This window comes from Theropithecus gelada, chromosome 3 (genome assembly GCF_003255815.1).
Source record: "Theropithecus gelada isolate Dixy chromosome 3, Tgel_1.0, whole genome shotgun sequence".
Lineage (NCBI taxonomy): Eukaryota > Metazoa > Chordata > Mammalia > Primates > Cercopithecidae > Theropithecus > Theropithecus gelada.
Window position 1 is genome coordinate 73,301,537 of NC_037670.1, and position 19,067 is coordinate 73,320,603.

Genomic DNA, 19,067 nt, shown 5'->3' on the forward strand with positions numbered 1-19,067 from the left:
TTTTGTATATGTGGTTAACACCTGCAATCAGTTCACTTTAAGTAAAGAAGAATACCCACAATAGTGTAGGTCGACCTCATCCAATCAGTTGAAGGCCTCATAAGCAAAAATGGAGGTTTCCCGGAGAAGAAGAAACTCTGCCTCAAGATTGCAGTGTCAACTCCTGCAGAGCCTCCAACCTGCCCTGTGGATCTATGGATTTTGAATTTGCCAGTCTCCACAATTATGTGAATCAATTCATTAAAATAAATCTAGACAGCTATAGCTGTAGCTATATCTATGTATCTGTGTCTGGAGAGCTCTGACTGATACAGGGACAATTCCAGGATATGACAGAATCATTGTAATGTGAGCCAGGTGGCTACCCCAACAGAATATCGGTGACAGGAACAGAGATGATACACAGAGGAATGGGAAAGAAGAAAAGGGAGGTGGGAATAAGAAAAAGTACATGTGGTAAATAATACTAGAATGTAGCTACGCATTGACTCACAAGGGACTAACTAAGTTACCTAACTTTGTCCTAATGCATCATGAGTATTCACAAAACCATGATGAATATATTGAAATTGTCATCCCTTTCTAATTAAGATTATTCCTTCATTTTGAATTACTCTGTCAGCAGATGGCATGTTTTCTATAATTCATGTCTTACCATGTTTTATTTTTCTTATTTAACATTCTACAACTGGTGGTTTTATTTTCTAAATATGTCACCTATTGCTGCTATAGCAGATTAACACAAATTTAGTGGTTTAAAACAACAACAAAAAAAGTTTTATTTTACAGCTCTAGAGGCCGAAGTCTAAAATGGATTGGCATGACTGTGTTCCTTCTGAAGGCTCTAGGGCAGGGGTCCCCAACCCCCTGGGCCATGAACCCGTACAAGTCTATGGCCTGTTAGGAACCAGGTGGTACAGCAGGAAGTGAGCAGTGGGCTAGCCAGGATTACCACCTGAGCTCCACCTTCCATCAGTTTAGCAGTGGCATTAGATTTTCATAGGAGCAAAACCCTATTGTGAACTGGGCATGTGAGGGATCTAAGTTGTGCACTCCTTGTGAAAATGTAACTAATTAATGCCTGATGATCTAAGGCGGAACAGTTTCATCCCAAAACTATCCCCGCTAGCCACCCGTCCATGGAAAAATTGTCTTCCACAAAACCAGTTCCTGATGCCAAAAAGGTTAGGGACCACTGCTCTAGGGGAGAATACTATTCTTCGCTTCTTCCAGCTTCTAGAGGCTGCGCAGTCCTTGACTTGTGGCCCTCTTCCATCTCCAAAGCCAGCAGTCTCATCACTCCGTCTTCTGCTTCCATCATCGTATCTCCTTTCCAACTCTGACTGTCCTGTCTGCCTCATAGAAGGTCTCTTGTGATTACGTTGAGTTTACCAAATGATCCGGGAGAATTTCCCCATCTCAAAATCCTTAACTTAATCACATGTGCCAAATCCTTTTGCCTTTAAAGTAATATATTCACAAGTTCTGGGGTTTAGGACATAAACGTCTTTAGGTGAGGGTATTCATTGTTCAGCATTGATGCACATAAATTAAAAAATCAAATAATATTGAAAAATCCCTCTCTCCAAGGCAAGAATTTTTGGCTTTTGTATCTGTTTCTTCTAGTATTTATCTTCATCCTTCTCAATAATAGGCTTACATGGTCATTTCTTATTTTACCAGTTTTATTTTATTTTTGAGACAGGGTCGGTCTCTGTTGCCCAGGATGGAGTGTAGTGTTGCCATCTTGGCTCACTGCAACCTCCACCTCCCGGCCTCAAGCAGTCCTCCCATCTTAGCCTCCCAAGTACCTGGAACTGCCGGTACACACCACCACATCTGGGTAATTTTTTGTACTTTTTGTAGAGACGAAGTTTAGCCATGTTGCCCAGGCTGGTCTCAAACTCCTGGGTTCAAGCAATCCACCTACCTTGAACTCCCACAGCACTGGGACTGCAGGGATGCACCGTGACACCCAGCCTATTTTATCAATTTTAGAAGTTATCTGTTGACTTCCTGTTTTTTTAAGAAGGCAAGGTAAACAAATAACTTAAGTAATTTATTTGTTTGCAATGAAGCTTGTTAATACCATATAATGAAAATGTACAAAGACCCATGTTGCAATTATTGGGTAGATTTAAGTTAAAGACATTCATTAATAAGGGATCTTTGAATATGAATATTCCAGGACTATTTCTAAGCCATTTGATCAGAACATCTGTCTTTGACTATTACCTTATGTGGAAAGGTATTGACATACATTTGAATTAAGCTCAGAATTTTTCAACATAAGCCCTCATTAAAAAAAAAAAAAACTATGTTCTATATTCAAATAAATTAATATGAATAGGACTTTCCAGAAACAATAATAAAGAAAACAAGGTATCTTGTAAAATGTGGTCCTGAACAAATCACGGTAAAAAAATAAATGTACACTTAACTCCCAACTCCTCACAAAAGAGGCTACTTTCTGTGCCTCAGCCATGGAAACAAGGGGCAGAATACCCTATTAGCAACCTTGGGCAGGGGGTTGCCAACACAAAAGCTCAAGCACTTAAACATGGCTACCTCAAAATAATTTCGGGGAACCTGACCAAAGGATTCAAATTTTGTTTTTAATAACTGATACAAAGGTAAAGTGCTCCTGCAACTAGCAGTGTCAGTGGAGCCTGTCTCAGCCCAGCACTCACCTATGTTATGCCCCCGAGCAAACCCTGATACTCCTGCTCCAGGGGAGACCTTTTCCCTTTAGAGGTTCAGGACCCAGTGAACTCTTTGATTGTGTGAATGAGGTAAGCACCAACTCCATTTGGGAATTTTAAGGCTTGGTTAGAAATATTTTTCTAACACAGCTAGGCAGAGTCCATGTGTCAAACGCCGATCTCCAGTTTGTTCTAATTTCTCACTATGTATTTGTATATCTAAGACAACAGACTTTCACTGTATTGCCATAACCACAGGCAATGGCCGTCCTCACTTTTTCTCTTTCTTTTTTTTTTTTTTTTTTTTTGAGATGGGGTCTTACTCTGTCACCCAGGCTGGAGTGCAGTGGCACAATATGGGCTCACTGCAACCTCTGCCTCCCTGGTTCAAGTGATTCTCCTGCCTCAGTCTCCCAAGAAGTTGGGATTACAGGCACTTGCCACCATGTCCAGCTAATTTCTGTATTTTTAGTAGAGACAGAGTTTCTCCATGTTGGCCAGGCTGGTCTCCAACTCTCCTCAAGTGATCCGCCCAGCTTGGCCTCCTCCCAAAGTGCTGGGATTACAGATATGAGCCTATGTACCCAGGCTGCATCCTGATTTATGATTCCTATTTTGCACCTGGAAACAGTCCCTGTATTAATAATACCTACACATAAAACAATCCACTGTTACAATTTATATAGTCACAAAAAATTAAAGTTTTTCTGTAGACCAAATGTTTTTAACCATAATTTTCTGCATCAAATCCACAGCCAGAATGCCCAAGATCAAAAAAATCTGCACAATACAAACAAACTATAATCTGAAATACACTTACAGACACACACTCTCACACACATTTCTCTTACAGAACTGTGCTTGGGGAAACTCCATTTGTTGAGTGCTGCTGAAGGCGTGTTTTGCTAAACTGCTGCTCCAGGTTTTTGTTTGGAAAAATCTGTCACAGTAGGGTATGGCTATTTATTGGATGAACAGAAGAGAAAGACATACTTATGGCAACCAGAAAGCTTTAAGGTCTTTCAAGTCGTATAAAATGGACCTGCAGAAACGTTGGAATGTTCTCAGGATGCAAAATTGGAGCTGAAATGTGATATCAAACAGTTGCAAAAAATGTATAGCAACCATGCCTTGAGGTCAAACCTGATACCAAGATCTGCAACAAAAAGCTTCAAGACACATAGTTTGTTGGGCTTGTCCCACATGGTCGCATAATCTGATCATGTGTGAATTTCACAAACGACTCGTGTTGCTCTGCTAGTTTGGTATTGAGGATTTGCTCATACTCCTCCCAAATCTTCTCTTCATAGTTAAAGTGACGTGTACATATTGTTCCAGCTTGCCGGAGGGCCAAGGTGGGCTGGTCCATCTTCACTCAGGAGAAACCTGGAGCACTGGGTGCTGAGTGCTGAGGACTGAGGCTGGTTTTCCTAAGCGCAAGCTGCCTTCTGATTAAGAACAACTTCTAAATGTGTCCACCTCTGATAATGATTCTATTATGTGTTGAAAAATGTGCTTCGGAGTTGGAAGGTACCTCTGGCGGCCAGGCGGGGCAGGCTGCTGCAGTGTCGCGGTGGGGTCTGCGTCTGAAGCGGCGGGCCTGGGGCCCGGAGCCGGGCAGGGAAGCGGGGAGTGGCGCGGCCGCTTTGGGGAACCGGGCTCAGCAGCGTCGCCTCGAGCTCGAGCTCCGTGGGCTGCTTCCGCGTCGCCCCGCTCGCCATGTGGCCGGCGACCCGGAGGGAGTGCGGCCGTAGTTGCATCTCAACCTCCGGGCTCCTCAGCGGGCCTCTCAAGCCCAGTAGGCTCCAATCCGTTGATTTCCTGTTTTGATAGACAATTGGACAGACAGAGATTTGGCTCTGTTATCACTGTCCCCACAAGTTTCCCCATTCTCCCAATTCGATAACATCATTATTTTCTGATAAACGTATAACGAAGATTTGTCTCTGTTACAACCCCCCCAACTTTCCCCATTCTCCCAGTTTGATAACATCATTACTTTCTGATAAAATAATAACCAGTGTTCCCACATGATAGTGACGTAAATATGATTCACTCCACGGCTTAATAGAGAAGTATGACTGCATTTCCTTTTAAAGATTTTTGTTTGGCTTTGGTATCTGCCTTATTGTTTCACTTATCTAATTTTCTACCCAGATGTTCCTAATGCTTTCCAAATATTTCATCACATTATCTGTGGGGTCTCCCTTTTCCCGCAGCTCTTCCCCTGGGGGCTTCCAGTCCTCCAGATCTCTGGCCTGGTTATTCTCCCCGTCTACAGCACAATTAGATCCTGTGATTCTCCTTCACTGCTTTCTTGGATAGCGCATTAAAGGGGCTGGAGGGCCGGAGTACATAGAAAAGGTGACAGCTTTTCTGAAAGTGAGATTTCTGACATACTGGACTGAAATTGTCTATATGTTCTACAGTGATGGGAAGGATTTTAAAATCTGACTTAATTATTAAACTCATGTCAGGCTTGACTTTGGTATAAAATGAACACTGACTCAGTATTTCTGACAATCAAGTAATAGTCAGAATGAGTATTGGTTGTTTTAATTATATAACTTCTTCAGTTACAAGCCCAAAGTCTTTTATGTAATGAGTGAAAGAGTAATTAAAAGCATTTGTTTACACTCCAAATCTGAATGCTTTCTGAAGGAAAGCATTGGTAGATCCCTTATCAGTAGTTACTGAGAATTCATACATAATTAATAAACTTCTGTAATATAGAATGAAATCCTAGAAAATGTAAAATTTTGTTTAGACTCTAATCATGTCTAAAATGTATGTTAAATAGAATTAGCTAATTTCCTGGCTTTCCTCTTGGAAGAAATCACAGTCCCTCAAATCAGTCATTCTGTAAATACTTGTTCGGTGGTTATTATGGTCAAGTGACCAGATCTCCTGAGAGATCTTATCTTTGCACATTCTTTTCCTCTCTTTGTTTTCTATCCTTTTCTTTTTCTTCTTTCTCAGAAATCATCCCTTAAACTTTCTCTATCTCCTGCTCCATCTGCTCTTCACTTCCTGTATCTCTCAATCCCTATGTCTTCTCTTGTCAGCAGTCACTTGATCAACGCAGGTGCCTTCTGTGAATTCCCAAGAACTTTGCCATATGTATTGTCCCAATTTTTAACTTCCTTAGGGTACTGTGCTGAATACTTTACAGGCATTAAAGAAATTATTGAAAGGCTTTAGAACTATAGGCAAATGGCATTTCACTTATGTCCTTGTTTCTAAGTCAATTTTTAAAAGTTGCATACCTTTATACCTTTATAACAATGGCACCTTTGTTGATTTCAGGGTTATTCAGTAGTTTCCTTAATTAATTTTTTTTGACAGAAATAAAGGAGTCAAGGGAGGGTGAACATGTTCTATGATCCTTGGATTTGGCCTGAAGGCTATTAAGGATTTCAACAGAAAAGGAATCAGTGCAGAGGAAAGGCCAAAAACAAAACAAATATATTAGGTCCAGGCGCCCTGGCTCACCCCTGTAATCCCAACACTTTGGGAGGCTGAGGCAGGTGGATCACATGAGGTCAGGAGTTTGGGACCAACCTGGTGAACATGGTAAAACCCCGTCTCCACTAAAAATACAAAAATTAGCCAGGCATGGTGGCACGCGCCTATAGTCCCAGCTACTCGGGAGGCTGAGGCAGGAGAATTGCTTGAACCCGGGAGGCAGAGATCTCAGTGAGCCAAGGTTGCGTCATTGCACTCCAGCCTGGGCAACAGAGTGAGACTATATCTTGAAAAGCAAACAAACAATAACAACAAAAACCAAATATATTAGTTTTCTATTGCTGCTGTGATCAATTACCACAAACTTAATGGCTTAAAACAACAAAAAGTGTATTATCTTAGAGTTCTTTATTGAATTCAAAAGTCCAACATGAATCTTACTGGGCTCAGATCAGTGTCAGCAGGGTGTAGCCTAGAGGCTGCCTGATTTCTTTGGCTCATGGCCTCCTTCCTTCACCTTCAAACCCAGCAATACCAGGCTGAGCCCTTCCCATGCTGCCATTTCTCTGGTTCTCCAATTCCCTCTTCCGCTTTTAAGTATTCTTGTGATTATAGGATAATCCAGGATAACTTCCTATTTTAAAGCCAGCTGATTATCAACCTTAATTCCATTTCCAACATTCATTCCTTCCCTATATAATCTAACATAGTCTCAGGTTCCAGGGAGTAGGACATAGACAACATTGGGGAGGGCAACGAACATTATTCTATTGACCACAGTGAATAAAGGAGAGGATCCTGACAATCCCAAAGAAAGGAAAGACTATGACATTAAGTAAACCTCATAATTTGGAGATATGGAAGATAACAGAGAAGCATTGAAGACAGTATAGCCCATGATACAGAGAATACTTGACATTTTCATAGAGCATGAGGCTGAGAAGAAATTGGATATGTCACGTAATTGTTGATAGAAAGCAAACCACTAGAGTCAATTTGCACTGGTATAAATACCAACGTTTTAGAAAGGAATAAAAATTTTATTTTTCTACTGAAAGACTCAAACTTAAAATAATGACAGTAGGCAACTCTATGCAAATCACCCTGAAACAAGAAAGTACATATTTTTGAAGCTCAATACAGTTTACTAAATGATTATATTCTGCAGTTATACAATTTGATGAAATTTGGATTTTAACTTATTCAATAGTTCATTCCGTATGGCTTCTCATAAGTACTGCATAATGCTATCTTGGATTTTGATTTTTATAGTGCTTTTTTGGTATTAAGTCTGGAATCTTCTAATTTGCCCTTAAACCTAGATAGAAAATTGTGGGCACACCCTTGTGTGTGTGCACAAATATAGCAACTGGAATGTTATCTGTGTACCACTATTCACCCGGTTCCACCTCCATGCTCAGCAGAAGTCATCAGGGTGGAGTAGATTTATAAAGCACAGAATAATAGTTTCATTTTCTCCTTTGTTCTTGCTATGAGCCACAAACTAATCACTGTCAAAGAGAATGAGAATAGAATTATCTGTTCCTTTTGAATGTACATGAGGTTCCTCAATGTTAAACTAAAAATTTAACTACACGTAGGTGTTTAATACACTAGCATTCTTTTATTTGCTAAATTTCATTAAATGAAACTTGAAGTCAAAATCCCAAATGTCTCTATATTTTTGAAATGGTTATTTAAAAATAACCATTTTATTGTTGTTTAAAAATACAATCTGTAACTGTTCCTTCTAGTCTACTTCTGATTCTTTGTGCTTAAACTTTATCTATTATTTTTTTTGAGCACAAAAAGTACAGCTAGAAGTCCCAAAGGAAGAAAAACAATTGGAAGCAATAAGTAAATGTAATAATGAGATTTTAAAGTTGTAGGAGACTTTTGAAGTGGTTTTCTTGAGAGAATTTCTAAAAAAAAAAAAAAAAAATTGTTTACCGTGATTCTTGGGGGTAGGGCAAAAGACCCTGTAGCTTACCTGTTTCAATTTTCTAGGAAAAAGAACTCTGTGATGATGAATGAAACAATAAAAATTGAAGCAGAACCATAATTCTAGTCATTCTCAAAGCCCAGCAGGAAGTAAAAAGGATAATCTAGAGAACGTACTCAGTTTACCTATAAGAACTTGCTTTGGGAGAAGTTCTCAGCCCATGTCATAGTGTTCTGCAAAGAAACAGAACCAACAGAGAGAGAGAAAGAAAAAAGCTTGGCTCATGCAATAATTGAGGCTGAGAAGTCCCCAGATCTGTAGGCAATGAGCTGGAGACCCAGGAGAGCCAATGTGTAGTTTGTCTGAGCCTGAGCGCCTGAGGACCAGGACAGCTGATGGTGTAAGTTCCACTCTGAAAAACAGCTGGCTCAAGACCCCAAAACAGCCAATGTTTCAATTCAAGACTGGAAGAAGAAAAGATTAATGTCCCAGTTCAAAGCAGTCAGACAGAAGTTCCTTCTCACTTGAAGGAGGGTCAGTCTTTTGTTCTATTCAGGCCTTCAACTGTTTGGACAAGGGCTACCCATAGTAGATAGGACAACTTGCTTTATTCAATCTTCTGATTCAAATGTTAATCTCATCCAGCAGTAACCTCACAGACACACCCAGAATAATATTCAACCAACTATTTGGGCACTTTATGGCTCAGTCAAGATGACACATAAAATTAACCATCACATCTCATAGGTTAACCACAACCTACCTCATAGTAGGTTGCAGACCATGCTTACAAAGTCACTTTGACCTTGTCTGGTTTCCCACCCAAAGCAAGAATCTCTCAACAACATTGCTGCTAGATGGCCATATAGGGTCCTCTTCAAAATTTCCAATGGGGAAATCAATATTTTGTGAGAAAGCTCAGGGGCAGCTTTAATTATTTTAGATAGGGCTATGTTATTTTGAACTGAAGAGTATCTCACTGTAATTTCCAGACATTTGTCCTTCTTCTAACCTTTGGAACTACTCAGAATAAGTCTATATTCTATTCCGCACACCAACTCTTCAAGCAAATGAAGATTCTGTTATATTCTTCCAAACACTTTTTTCCCAAGTTAAACATTCCCAGCTTATTTTTCTAATTCTCATAGTATATGATTTCTTTGACACATTCTAGTTTTGTCAGTTTTCATAAAATGTGATATCTTAAACTGAACACATTTTAAATGTGTTCTAACTCCTTTATACTAGGGAAAAATCAACTCTGTGGCTCCGCTTCTCTTATTTTCATGTAAGTACAAGAAGTTTTCTGTTGAAAAAAACCCACTGAAACCATTATTTGTGATTATATCTAATTAAACTAGCCTTGATATTATTTTAAGTTGTCCAATCCAAGTAGTTTACATAAATGCTTTCCCAAACTCCTCTAAGATACATAATATTTCACATATATATTAACACAATCATCCTGCAATGTATTGTTTTCCTTGAGACTCAAATGTCAATGGAGGTCACACTGCATACCTAAAGCCCTGATTTTGTTAGGTTTCGACTTACCCCCTTGTGACACTAAAGAAGTAAAGGTGACACTAAGAAGTAAAGCCTGATTGGTCTAAGCTAATTAAGGTGTTTCAGAATAGGAGCAATCCTTCTTGCCAAAAGAATGTTTTAATGGCAGGCATATGATATAGCTCTGGCCAATTAGATGTGTAAGAAACTCTGTTGAGTTGCTTCTTGAAAAGGTTTCCACATTTTTCAAAAGGAGATGTTAGTAAATGGCCTCTTTCCTTCCTCTGGATGTTCTGTGTGGATGTGTTGACAGGCACAGCTATAGCCATTTTGCTCTTAGCTGGAAATGTCAGAGGAACATATTGAAAGAACCTGTGTCCCTGACGTCAATCAACCCTTCCTCCATATTTCCTGCCCTTCCTCCGTACTTCCTGTTATGTAGATATAAACTCTCTGATTCTTTAAGTCAAGTTGAATTAACGTTTTCTGTTACTTGCAACCAAAGTCATCTTAATTGATAGATTCTGCCCTTGAACATATCAAAAACTGAGTTAACCCTCATCTCACAGTTGGAAGATCTAATATCCTCCCGATATATCTTTGAATTTCCTCAGAATGACTTCCTCCAAATCCAACTTCCTGATACTGAACTCTTGAACACTGTGCAGATCCAGCTGTGGAACATGACTTCTTTATCTCAATTTATTTAAAAAAAAATCCACTCCCATAATACACACTAAACTTTGTGTGTGTTAAATTTTATTGAAGATTCAGACTGAGGGAATAGATTTTATATTACTCTGGTGAAACATCTTAAAAATGAATCATTAGATATTCTTGTTTTTGACATCCTCAGCAAATCCATCTACTGGAATTTTTTACTGGTCATCTTCCGTGGTCAGCAATCTCTGGTTTCATTCTCCAGGCTAATATCTTCAGGAAAAAGCACTTCAACACAATTCCCACTTCTTAATTTTCTAAATAATTTAGTTTTCCACCTACTTAGGGACTCTGGTTTATTTTTGCATATCGAAACTCATCACATGAGCTGGGCATGGTGGCTCACGCCTGTAATCCCAGCACTTTGGGAGGCCGAGGCGGGTGGATCACGAGGTCAGGAGATCAAGACCATCCTGGCTAACAATACAAAAAATTAGCCCGGCATGGTGGCGGGCACCTGTAGTCCCAGCTACTCGGGAGGCTGAGTCAGGAGAACGGAGTGAACCCGGGAGGCGGAGCTTGCAGTGAGCCGAGATCGCACCACTGCACTCTAGCCTGGGCGGCAGAGAGAGACTCCATCTCAAACCAACGAACAAAACAAAAACAAAAACGAAAACTCATCACATGCTCTGCTAAATTAGAGGACATCTACTTTGGGTCTTACTTTTCTGGGGCACAGAATTATTGGCAGAAACTTTGAAATTTAGACCCGGCACAGTGGCTCACGCCTATAATCCCAGCACTTTGGAAGGCAAAGGTGGGCAGATCATTTGAGGCCAGGAGTTTGAGATCAACTTGACCAACATCGTGAAACCTCATGTCTACTAAAAATACAAAAATTAGCCAGGTGTGGTGGCGCATGCCTGTAATCCCAGCTACTCGGGAGATTGAGGCACGAGAATTGCTTTAATGTGGGAGGCAGAGGCTGCAGTGAACTGAGACTGTGCCACTGCATTCCAGCCTGGATGACAGAGTGAGGCTCTGTCTCAAAACAAACAAACAAACAAAAAGCAAATAAAAAAACACAAACTTTGACATTTCAATCTCTGTTTTCTTCTTCTACCTGCCTCTGCAAATGGAAAGAAACAACATAGAGAGGAATTTTCCCATTGATATGAATTCAGCCACTCCACCTTAGAAGAATGAAGCTGCTATAGTCATTCTGGGTTTTAAATAACACATTTTTTTCTATGATAGACAAGAATGCTAATATAATGAGTAATTGTGCTAAAATATTTGCAAAGTGAATCTTCTCAGAAACTTTGAATCTTTTTCTGATGCTAAAGAGTTCTACAACGCGGAAATCCATCATTCATTATGAGTTTCTATTCACGGTAAGACTTGTTTTAAATCTCAGAAACTTATTGTCTAACTAGCTCTGCAGGTCTCTTAGGTATTAAGGAAGCCACACTGTGCCACTGTGTTTGTTTCAGCAATCTATTGGCTGCATTGGGCTGGAATATTCTACCTTTCTAGCATTAACAGTTTGATGATTTTTCAATGATGATAGACTCTATAGAATTAGTGCTGAATTTAGTAATGCATCTCTAACCAGATGTTCTCTTAAGTTTCTTATGTTCTTTCTGACTGGCTATCTCTTTGAGTCTTCTAGTTTGCCCTAAAAAGGATGGAAATAACAAACATGATTCCAGGACAATTAATACTCCACAAAAATTCCTGTTAATTACTCCTAGGTAACACAGTTTTTTCTAAAGTAATCTGCTCTCTTAATCCATTCATTTTTTTTCGTTCATTCATTCAGTACCTATTGACTGTCTTCTATAGATAACCACTTGCTGGGCACTCTTTGGCATTATGCCCCTCGAAGTTAGAATATTCATGAAAATAATTTAACTTTTCTAATTTCATATCAGTGTCAAACCTGTATAGTGCTCTACCCAAGCATCTGCTTAATTCAAATGCGATTCGATGCAAAAAAGGATTAAGTCAAAGAAGTTGGTCTGTTCTTTATAGTTGTTTTTTTTTTTTTCAAGATGGAGTCTGGCTGTGTCACCCGGGCTAGAGTGCAGTGGCTCCATCTCGGCTCACTGCAACCTCTGCCTCCTGAGTTCAAGCGATTCTCCTGCCTCAGCCTCCCGAGCAGCTGGACTACAGGTGCCCGCCACCATGCCTGGCTAATTTTTGTATTTTTAGTAGAGATGAGGTTTCACCATGTTGGCCAAGCTGGTCTTGAACTCCTGACCTCAGTCTCCCAAAGTGCTGGGATTACAAGCGTGAACCACCGTGCCCAGCCCTTTATAGTTTATTGTTACATTTATAGTCTGTTATTCTTAAGAATTAAAAGGAAATACTGCCATAATCAGAAGCTTTGTTTACTTGTGTTAACTGCCCTGTAAACCTGTTACAATGTTTTTGTAATAGTATTAAAGGTGGTTACAGAATTTTGACTTGAGGAAAATTAAACAATGAAAACTGTTCTGTTGTTGTTCTCAGTCTGCTTACTGTAGCTACAAATTTAGCATTTATGTCAGGAATTAAGCATGTTCCTGGCACAGAACTTAGTAATATGATGCTGGTCCCCAAAAAACTTACTTAGATAACCTTTTAGAATTGTGCCTAACCAAAGAGCATTTTCACTTTGTGCTTGCTTTTGTTTGGTTTGAATAATGCCTGCTTATATAAAATAATATAGATGAAACCTTCTCTTTCAGACTAGATTTAAACCAGTCAAAATGACAGCCTATGAAGATGATGACAGTACTGACTTGCTGTCTTAGTTTGGTAGGGTTGCCATAACAAAGTATCACACACTGGGTGGCTTAAACAACAGAAATAGTTTGTCTCATAGTTCTGGAGGCTAGAAGTTCAAGATCAAGGTGTTGGCAGGGTTTGTTTCTTCTGAGGGCTGCGAGAAAGAATTTGTTTCATGCCTTTCCCTTAGCTCCTTGTGCTTTGTTGACAATCTTTCCCATTTCTTGGCTTGCAAATGCGTTACCTTCTGCCTCCATCTTCACACGGCATTCTCCCTAGTGTGCATGTTTGTCCCCAAATTTCCCCTTTTAATAAAAACAGCAGGCCGGTGGCGGTGGCTCACACCTGTAATCCCAACACTTTGGGAGGCCGAGGCAGGTGGATCACCTGAGGTTGGGAGTTTGAGACCAGCCTGACCAACATGGCGAAACCCCGTCTCTGCTAAAAATACAAAAATTAGCTGGGCGTGGCAGCACATGCCTGTAATCCCAGCTACTCGGGAGGCTGGGGCACAAGAATCGCTTGAACCCGTGAGGCAGAGGTAGTGGTGAGCTGAGATAGCGCCACTGTACTTCAGCCTGGGCGACAGAGTGAGACTCCATCCCAAAAACAAATAAATAAATAAAATTAATAAAAACACCATTCGTATTAGATTAGGGGCCCATCCTATTCTAGCATGACCTTACCTTAATTATATCAATAACTCTATTTCCAAACAAGGTCACATTCTGAAGTACTGGGGGCTAGAACTTCAACATAGGAATTTGAGGGGACACAATTCAACCATAACACTTACAATCAAAGCTATGTTTTATATTAGTGGTTCTTCCACTTCCTTAAGAAATATTTACTGTCTGTGTGCTAAGCACTATGCTAGAAACTGGAAATACAATAATAAATTAGATACGGTCCTTATTCTCAAGAAACTTCAGTTCATGGATTTATGCCTCTTCCTTTACAGTCTTTTCACTTCCAAGGAAATGAAATAAAAAGGGGACTACCAATGTTTAAGGACCATATGGCAGAATACCTAAAAACAATAATAATGGCCAATATTTGTTGAATACTTGCAAATATCATCATGTACATTATCTCATTTAATCCTTAAAACAACACTTCAGGCCAGCAACGGTGCCTGACGCCTGTAATCCCAGCACTTTGGGAGGTTAAGGTGGGCAGATCACTTGGGGTCAGGAGTTCGAGACCAGCCTGGCCAACATGGTGAAACCCTGTCTCTACTAAAAATACAAAAATTAGCCGGGTGTAGTGGTGCATGCCTGTAGTCCCAGCTACTCAAGAAGCTGAGGCAGGAGAATCTTTTGAACTCCAGAGGCGGAGGGCGCAGTGAGCCAAGATTGTGCGACTGTACTCCAGCCTGGGCAACAGAGCGAGACTCCATCTCAAAAAAAACAAAAATGACAACAAAAAAAACCACTTTAAAGTAGAAACTATTATTATCACCCCATTTACAAATGAAGAAATTGAGGCTCTGGGAAGCCTAGCAAGTGGCAGAGTGAGGATTGAGTTATTTATTTATTTATTTATTTATTTATTTATTTATTTATTTATTATTCTGAGACCATGTCTCCCTCTGTCACCCAGGCTGGAGTGCAGTGGCATGATCTCAGCTCACTGCAACCTGTGCCTCCTGGGTTCAAGCGATTCTCATGCCTCAGCCTCTCTAGGAGCTGGGATTATAGCCATGCACAACCACGCCTGGCCAATTTTTGCATTTTTAATAGAGACACAGTTTCACCATGTTGGCCAGGCTGGTCTCAAACTCCTGTCAAGTGAACTGCCGGCCTTGGCCTCCCAACAGAGTGAAGATTTTAGCCTAAGATGGCCTGGCACCTGAGCTAGATACCATTGCTACAGAACCCCTACATTATACATCTTCTAATGGTGGGGAGAATTGAAAAAAAAAGTCTTTCCTTTATCTTTAAACAGTTTATGTAACATAATACCTATTGTCTAATTTCTTCTTCTCTTTGTTGCCTTCTTCTTCTTTTTTTTTTTTTTTTTTGAGACAGGACCTCAGGGTCTCACTTTGTCACCTAGACTGGAGTGCTGTGGCATGGTCATAGCTCACTGTAGCCTTGACCTCCTGAGTTCAAGGGATCCTCCTGTCTTAGCCCCCCAAATAGCTGGGACTACAGGCATGTGCCACCACACCTGGCTAATTTTTGTATTTGTGGTAGAGATGGAGTTTTGCCATGTTGCTCAGGCTGGTTTTGCACTCCTGAGCTCAAGTAATCCACCCTTCTTGGCCTACCAAAGTGCTGGGATTACGGGTGTGAGCCACTGCACCTGGCCTGTTGCTTTCTTTTTTACTTGCCAACACATACAAGTTCATTTGTTTCTTCCATCAACATTTCCTTAAAAACAAACAAACAAACAAAAAGAAAATGGAAAAAAAACTTGACCCAGGTGTGGTGGTTTATGCCTGTAATCCCAGTAATCTGGAAGGTGAGGCGGGCGGATCACTTGAGGTCAGGAGCTCAAGACCAGCCTGGCCAACACAGTGAAACCCTGTCTCTACTAAAAATACAAAAATTGGCTTGGCATGGTGGCATGCACCTGCAGTTCCAGCTACTCTGGAGGCTGAGGCAGGAGAATCGCTTGAACCCTAGAGGCGGAAGTTGCAGTGAGCTAAGATCGTGCCACTGCACTCCAGCCTGGGTGACAGAGTGAGGCTCCATCACAAACAAACAAACAAACAAACCTGGCAGGGCATGGTCGCTCATACCTGTAATCCCAGGACTTTAGGAGGCCAAGGAGGGAGGATCCCCTGAGCCTAGGAGTTCGAGACCAGTCTGGGCAACATAGTGAGTCCCTGTCCGTATTTAATAAAAAGAAAAAGAGAAAAAAAGAAAAATTTTTCTTATCTCACTTCTTTCCTTCCCATTTCCCTAGAGGACTCCCCTTTCTACCCAGAAACTGAATTTCCTCCGCAGAACGTGCTGGTAATACAGAATTATCTGCTGGGAAATTGAGTGGGAAGTGGTTGGCTTACTATTCTGGGACAAAAACCAGCATCTCACTTTTAAAAGTGAAATGATGGGGTTAAGTTCTTTCCAGAAAGGAAAACAATCCTATTTTCGGGCCATATCTATTGGCCCAACCACTACCACTACTATTAAAAACCCAGTTTCTCGGCCCTGCTGCTAACACTGGTTTTACATTGACATGGTGACAGTGGATAAAGGTTTGCTGGATGATCAGAAGTATATTTTTCCCCAGAGTCTGAAGCAAAACATAACTTACGAATGGCACTGCTATGAGGAAAAGTGAGATGTAATAACCGAGACCAGCTAATTATCAGAACTAAGTATCCAATATTAACCTCACAGTAAGTTAAACAGGTTCCCACTAATACATTCCAACACCTCTTAAAAAAATTTTTTTTAAATAGAGATGGAGTCTCACTATGTTGCCCTGGCTGGTCTCCTCCTGGGCTCAAACGATCCTCTCACTGCCACTTCTCAAAGTGCTGGGATTACATCTGTGAGCCACTGTGCCTGGCCTCAACCTCTCTTTTCTAATCAGTGACAAGATTCTGAGAGAGAAATGAATAGTGTTGATTATGTAGCACATTATGAATAATTAGAGAAAGGGTTACTAGACTAAATATTTTCTCTTACATTTCTAAAGATTTTAGTAGAATCCTTTTTACTATGAAGAAGCCACAGTTCAAAAATGATTTCCTTTAAGGGACAAGTCTTGCATTTCTAATCTGTTAAAAGATGGCAAATGCCATAGTCATCATGACTTATCACAGAAATGTCTTTTAAAAGTCCAGGTACAAATTTTAATTGCAAGCACAAATTACAAGAGAAAGAAAGTCAGTTTCAGAGACATCAAATCATATTTGCTTCTAAAATCTTTCCCTTGAAATTTTTGTGGACATGGCCTGTTTGCTTAGCATGTTAGTTAATGTTCCTGTGTTAGTTGTGTCTTGTATTCATTTATTTATTCAACAAGTATGTATTGAGTATCTATTTTATTCCAGGTACTGACCTAAGGGCCAACATACAAAGACAAGTGAGAGACAGAGCATATCCTCAAGGAGCAGATTGTCCGATGGGGAAGACAGGTAAGTAAATAGGCACTTTTTATGTAATGTCATAAGTAATATAATGTAACTATGCACAGGGAGCACAGAAAATGGTGCCTGAGCCAGGGAGTGAGGTGAACAGGGTTGGGAAAGTTGTTAAGGAGAAGGAAACATTTAAGCTACATAATGAGGAATAATTATTATTGGAAGTGACTTAAAGCTGGGCATGGTGGCTCATGCCTGTAATCCCAGCACTTTGGGAGGCTGAGGTGAGCAGATCACCTGAGGTCGGGAGTTCAAGACTAGCCTGGCCAACATGGTGAAACCTCATCTCTACTAAAAATACAAAAATTAGCTGGGTGTGGTGGCTGGCACCTGTAATCCCAGCTACTTGGGAGGTTGAGGCAGGAGAATTGCTGGAACCCGGGAGGCGGAGGTTGCAGTGAGCTGAGATCATGCCACTGCACTCCAGCCTGAGCGACAGAGTGAGACTCCATCTCCAAAAAAAGAAAAAAAAAAAAGTGAATTACAGATTGCCAAATCTGGTAAGATTTTATTTTGTTACTTTTCAAATGTTCCATGTGATAAATGCCTCTCTTTTGCAAACTCTAAAATAAACAGTAGTTTGATGATAGAGAATTCAACCATGTGTGACCGCCTTTGTCTCTTGTAGCTCTGTTATTAAGACCAGATATCAAGAAAAAGACATAGCCAATGGAGAAAATTAATGATTAGGTCTGGAATTTAGCTGCTGGAGTTAGAGAAAGAAATAACTGCTGTATATATCTGCTGTATATAGATTTGACCAGAAAAAAAGCAGAGATGATTTCTTCTCATCTCAAGAAGACTTGATGAAAGACAGCTTCCAAAATGAGTTCCTTGAGTGCTGAATCTCTATTCTTTTCATTTTTAAACTCATGATTCTAGGCTTGAAACTCACCCATGTTGATGCCACCACAGACAGCTTTGAATATGTACAAGGGCATCTCCAATAATTGTACTTGGTAGGAGGAGATAAGGCACCATTTCCCTCTTTATCTGCAATTGAGTAGTTACTGAGAGAGTTGTTTAAAGAGCTCTTTATTCATTCATTCAGATATTATTCATTGTTAAAACATATATAATTTGATATGTAAATTATATCTTAAGAAAACTGTTTTATAAAAGCCATTTGTAGTATACTCTCATGTCTTTTCCCCGAGGCCAGCATAGTTTGGCACAGAAAGGCTTCTTGACTAAGTTGACTATGTGGCCTGGTTGGGTCCCTCTGCAGTGTTTACCAGCTCCTCTGGCATATGTCCCAGAACGACAATCCTTTTTCCTTTCAGATTATGACACTGTATGTGAACTCAAATCCCCTTAACTCAGAAACTTACTGTTCAAACCTCCAGAAAAACGCTGGACAAAATCCTCATCAATAAAAAGAGAATAATTGAACATGATGCTTGGAAATGTTCCCAGCAATGTCCTTAACCTTGGAAAAAAAATTCCTAGTCTATAATGTTTCTACTCACTTATCCACAGGAGTAAAATTGAAGGGTGAGTCAGAACAAGCAAAAGTTCTATTAGTGTGGAGGTTCTGGAGAAGAGGTTGCCTTGTTACTTTTTTCAGCAGAGAAGTTAGAAAAGAATACCACAACCGGCCGGGCGCGGTGGCTCAAGCCTGTAATCCCAGCACTTTGGGAGGCCGAGACGGGCGGATCACGAGGTCAGGAGATCGAGACCATCCTGGCTGACACGGTGAAACCCCGTCTCTACTAAAAAATACAAAAAAACTAGCCGGGCGAGGTGGCGGGCGCCTGTAGTCCCAGCTACTCGGGAGGCTGAGGCAGGAGAATGGCATGAACCCGGGAGGCGGAGCTTGCAGTGAGCCAAGATCACGCCACTGCACTCCAGCCTGGGCGGCAGAGCCAGACTCTGTCTCAAAAAAAAAAAAAAAAAAAAAAAAAAAAAAAAAAAAAAAAAA

General features: G+C 40.5%; 1 protein-coding gene across 1 annotated transcript in view; it reads right to left on the reverse strand.

Annotated features, from left to right (window-relative positions):
* Nucleotides 1–3,016: 3,016 nt before the first annotated feature.
* YAE1 (YAE1, ABCE1 maturation factor) overlaps nucleotides 3,017–19,067 on the reverse strand; it is a 47,235-nt gene continuing 31,184 nt past the window's right edge. The window contains 2 exon segments of the mRNA XM_025381136.1: nucleotides 3,017–4,297; nucleotides 4,299–4,523. Of these exon segments, the coding sequence (XP_025236921.1) occupies nucleotides 4,168–4,297; nucleotides 4,299–4,523 (355 nt within the window). The 3' untranslated portion in view covers nucleotides 3,017–4,167.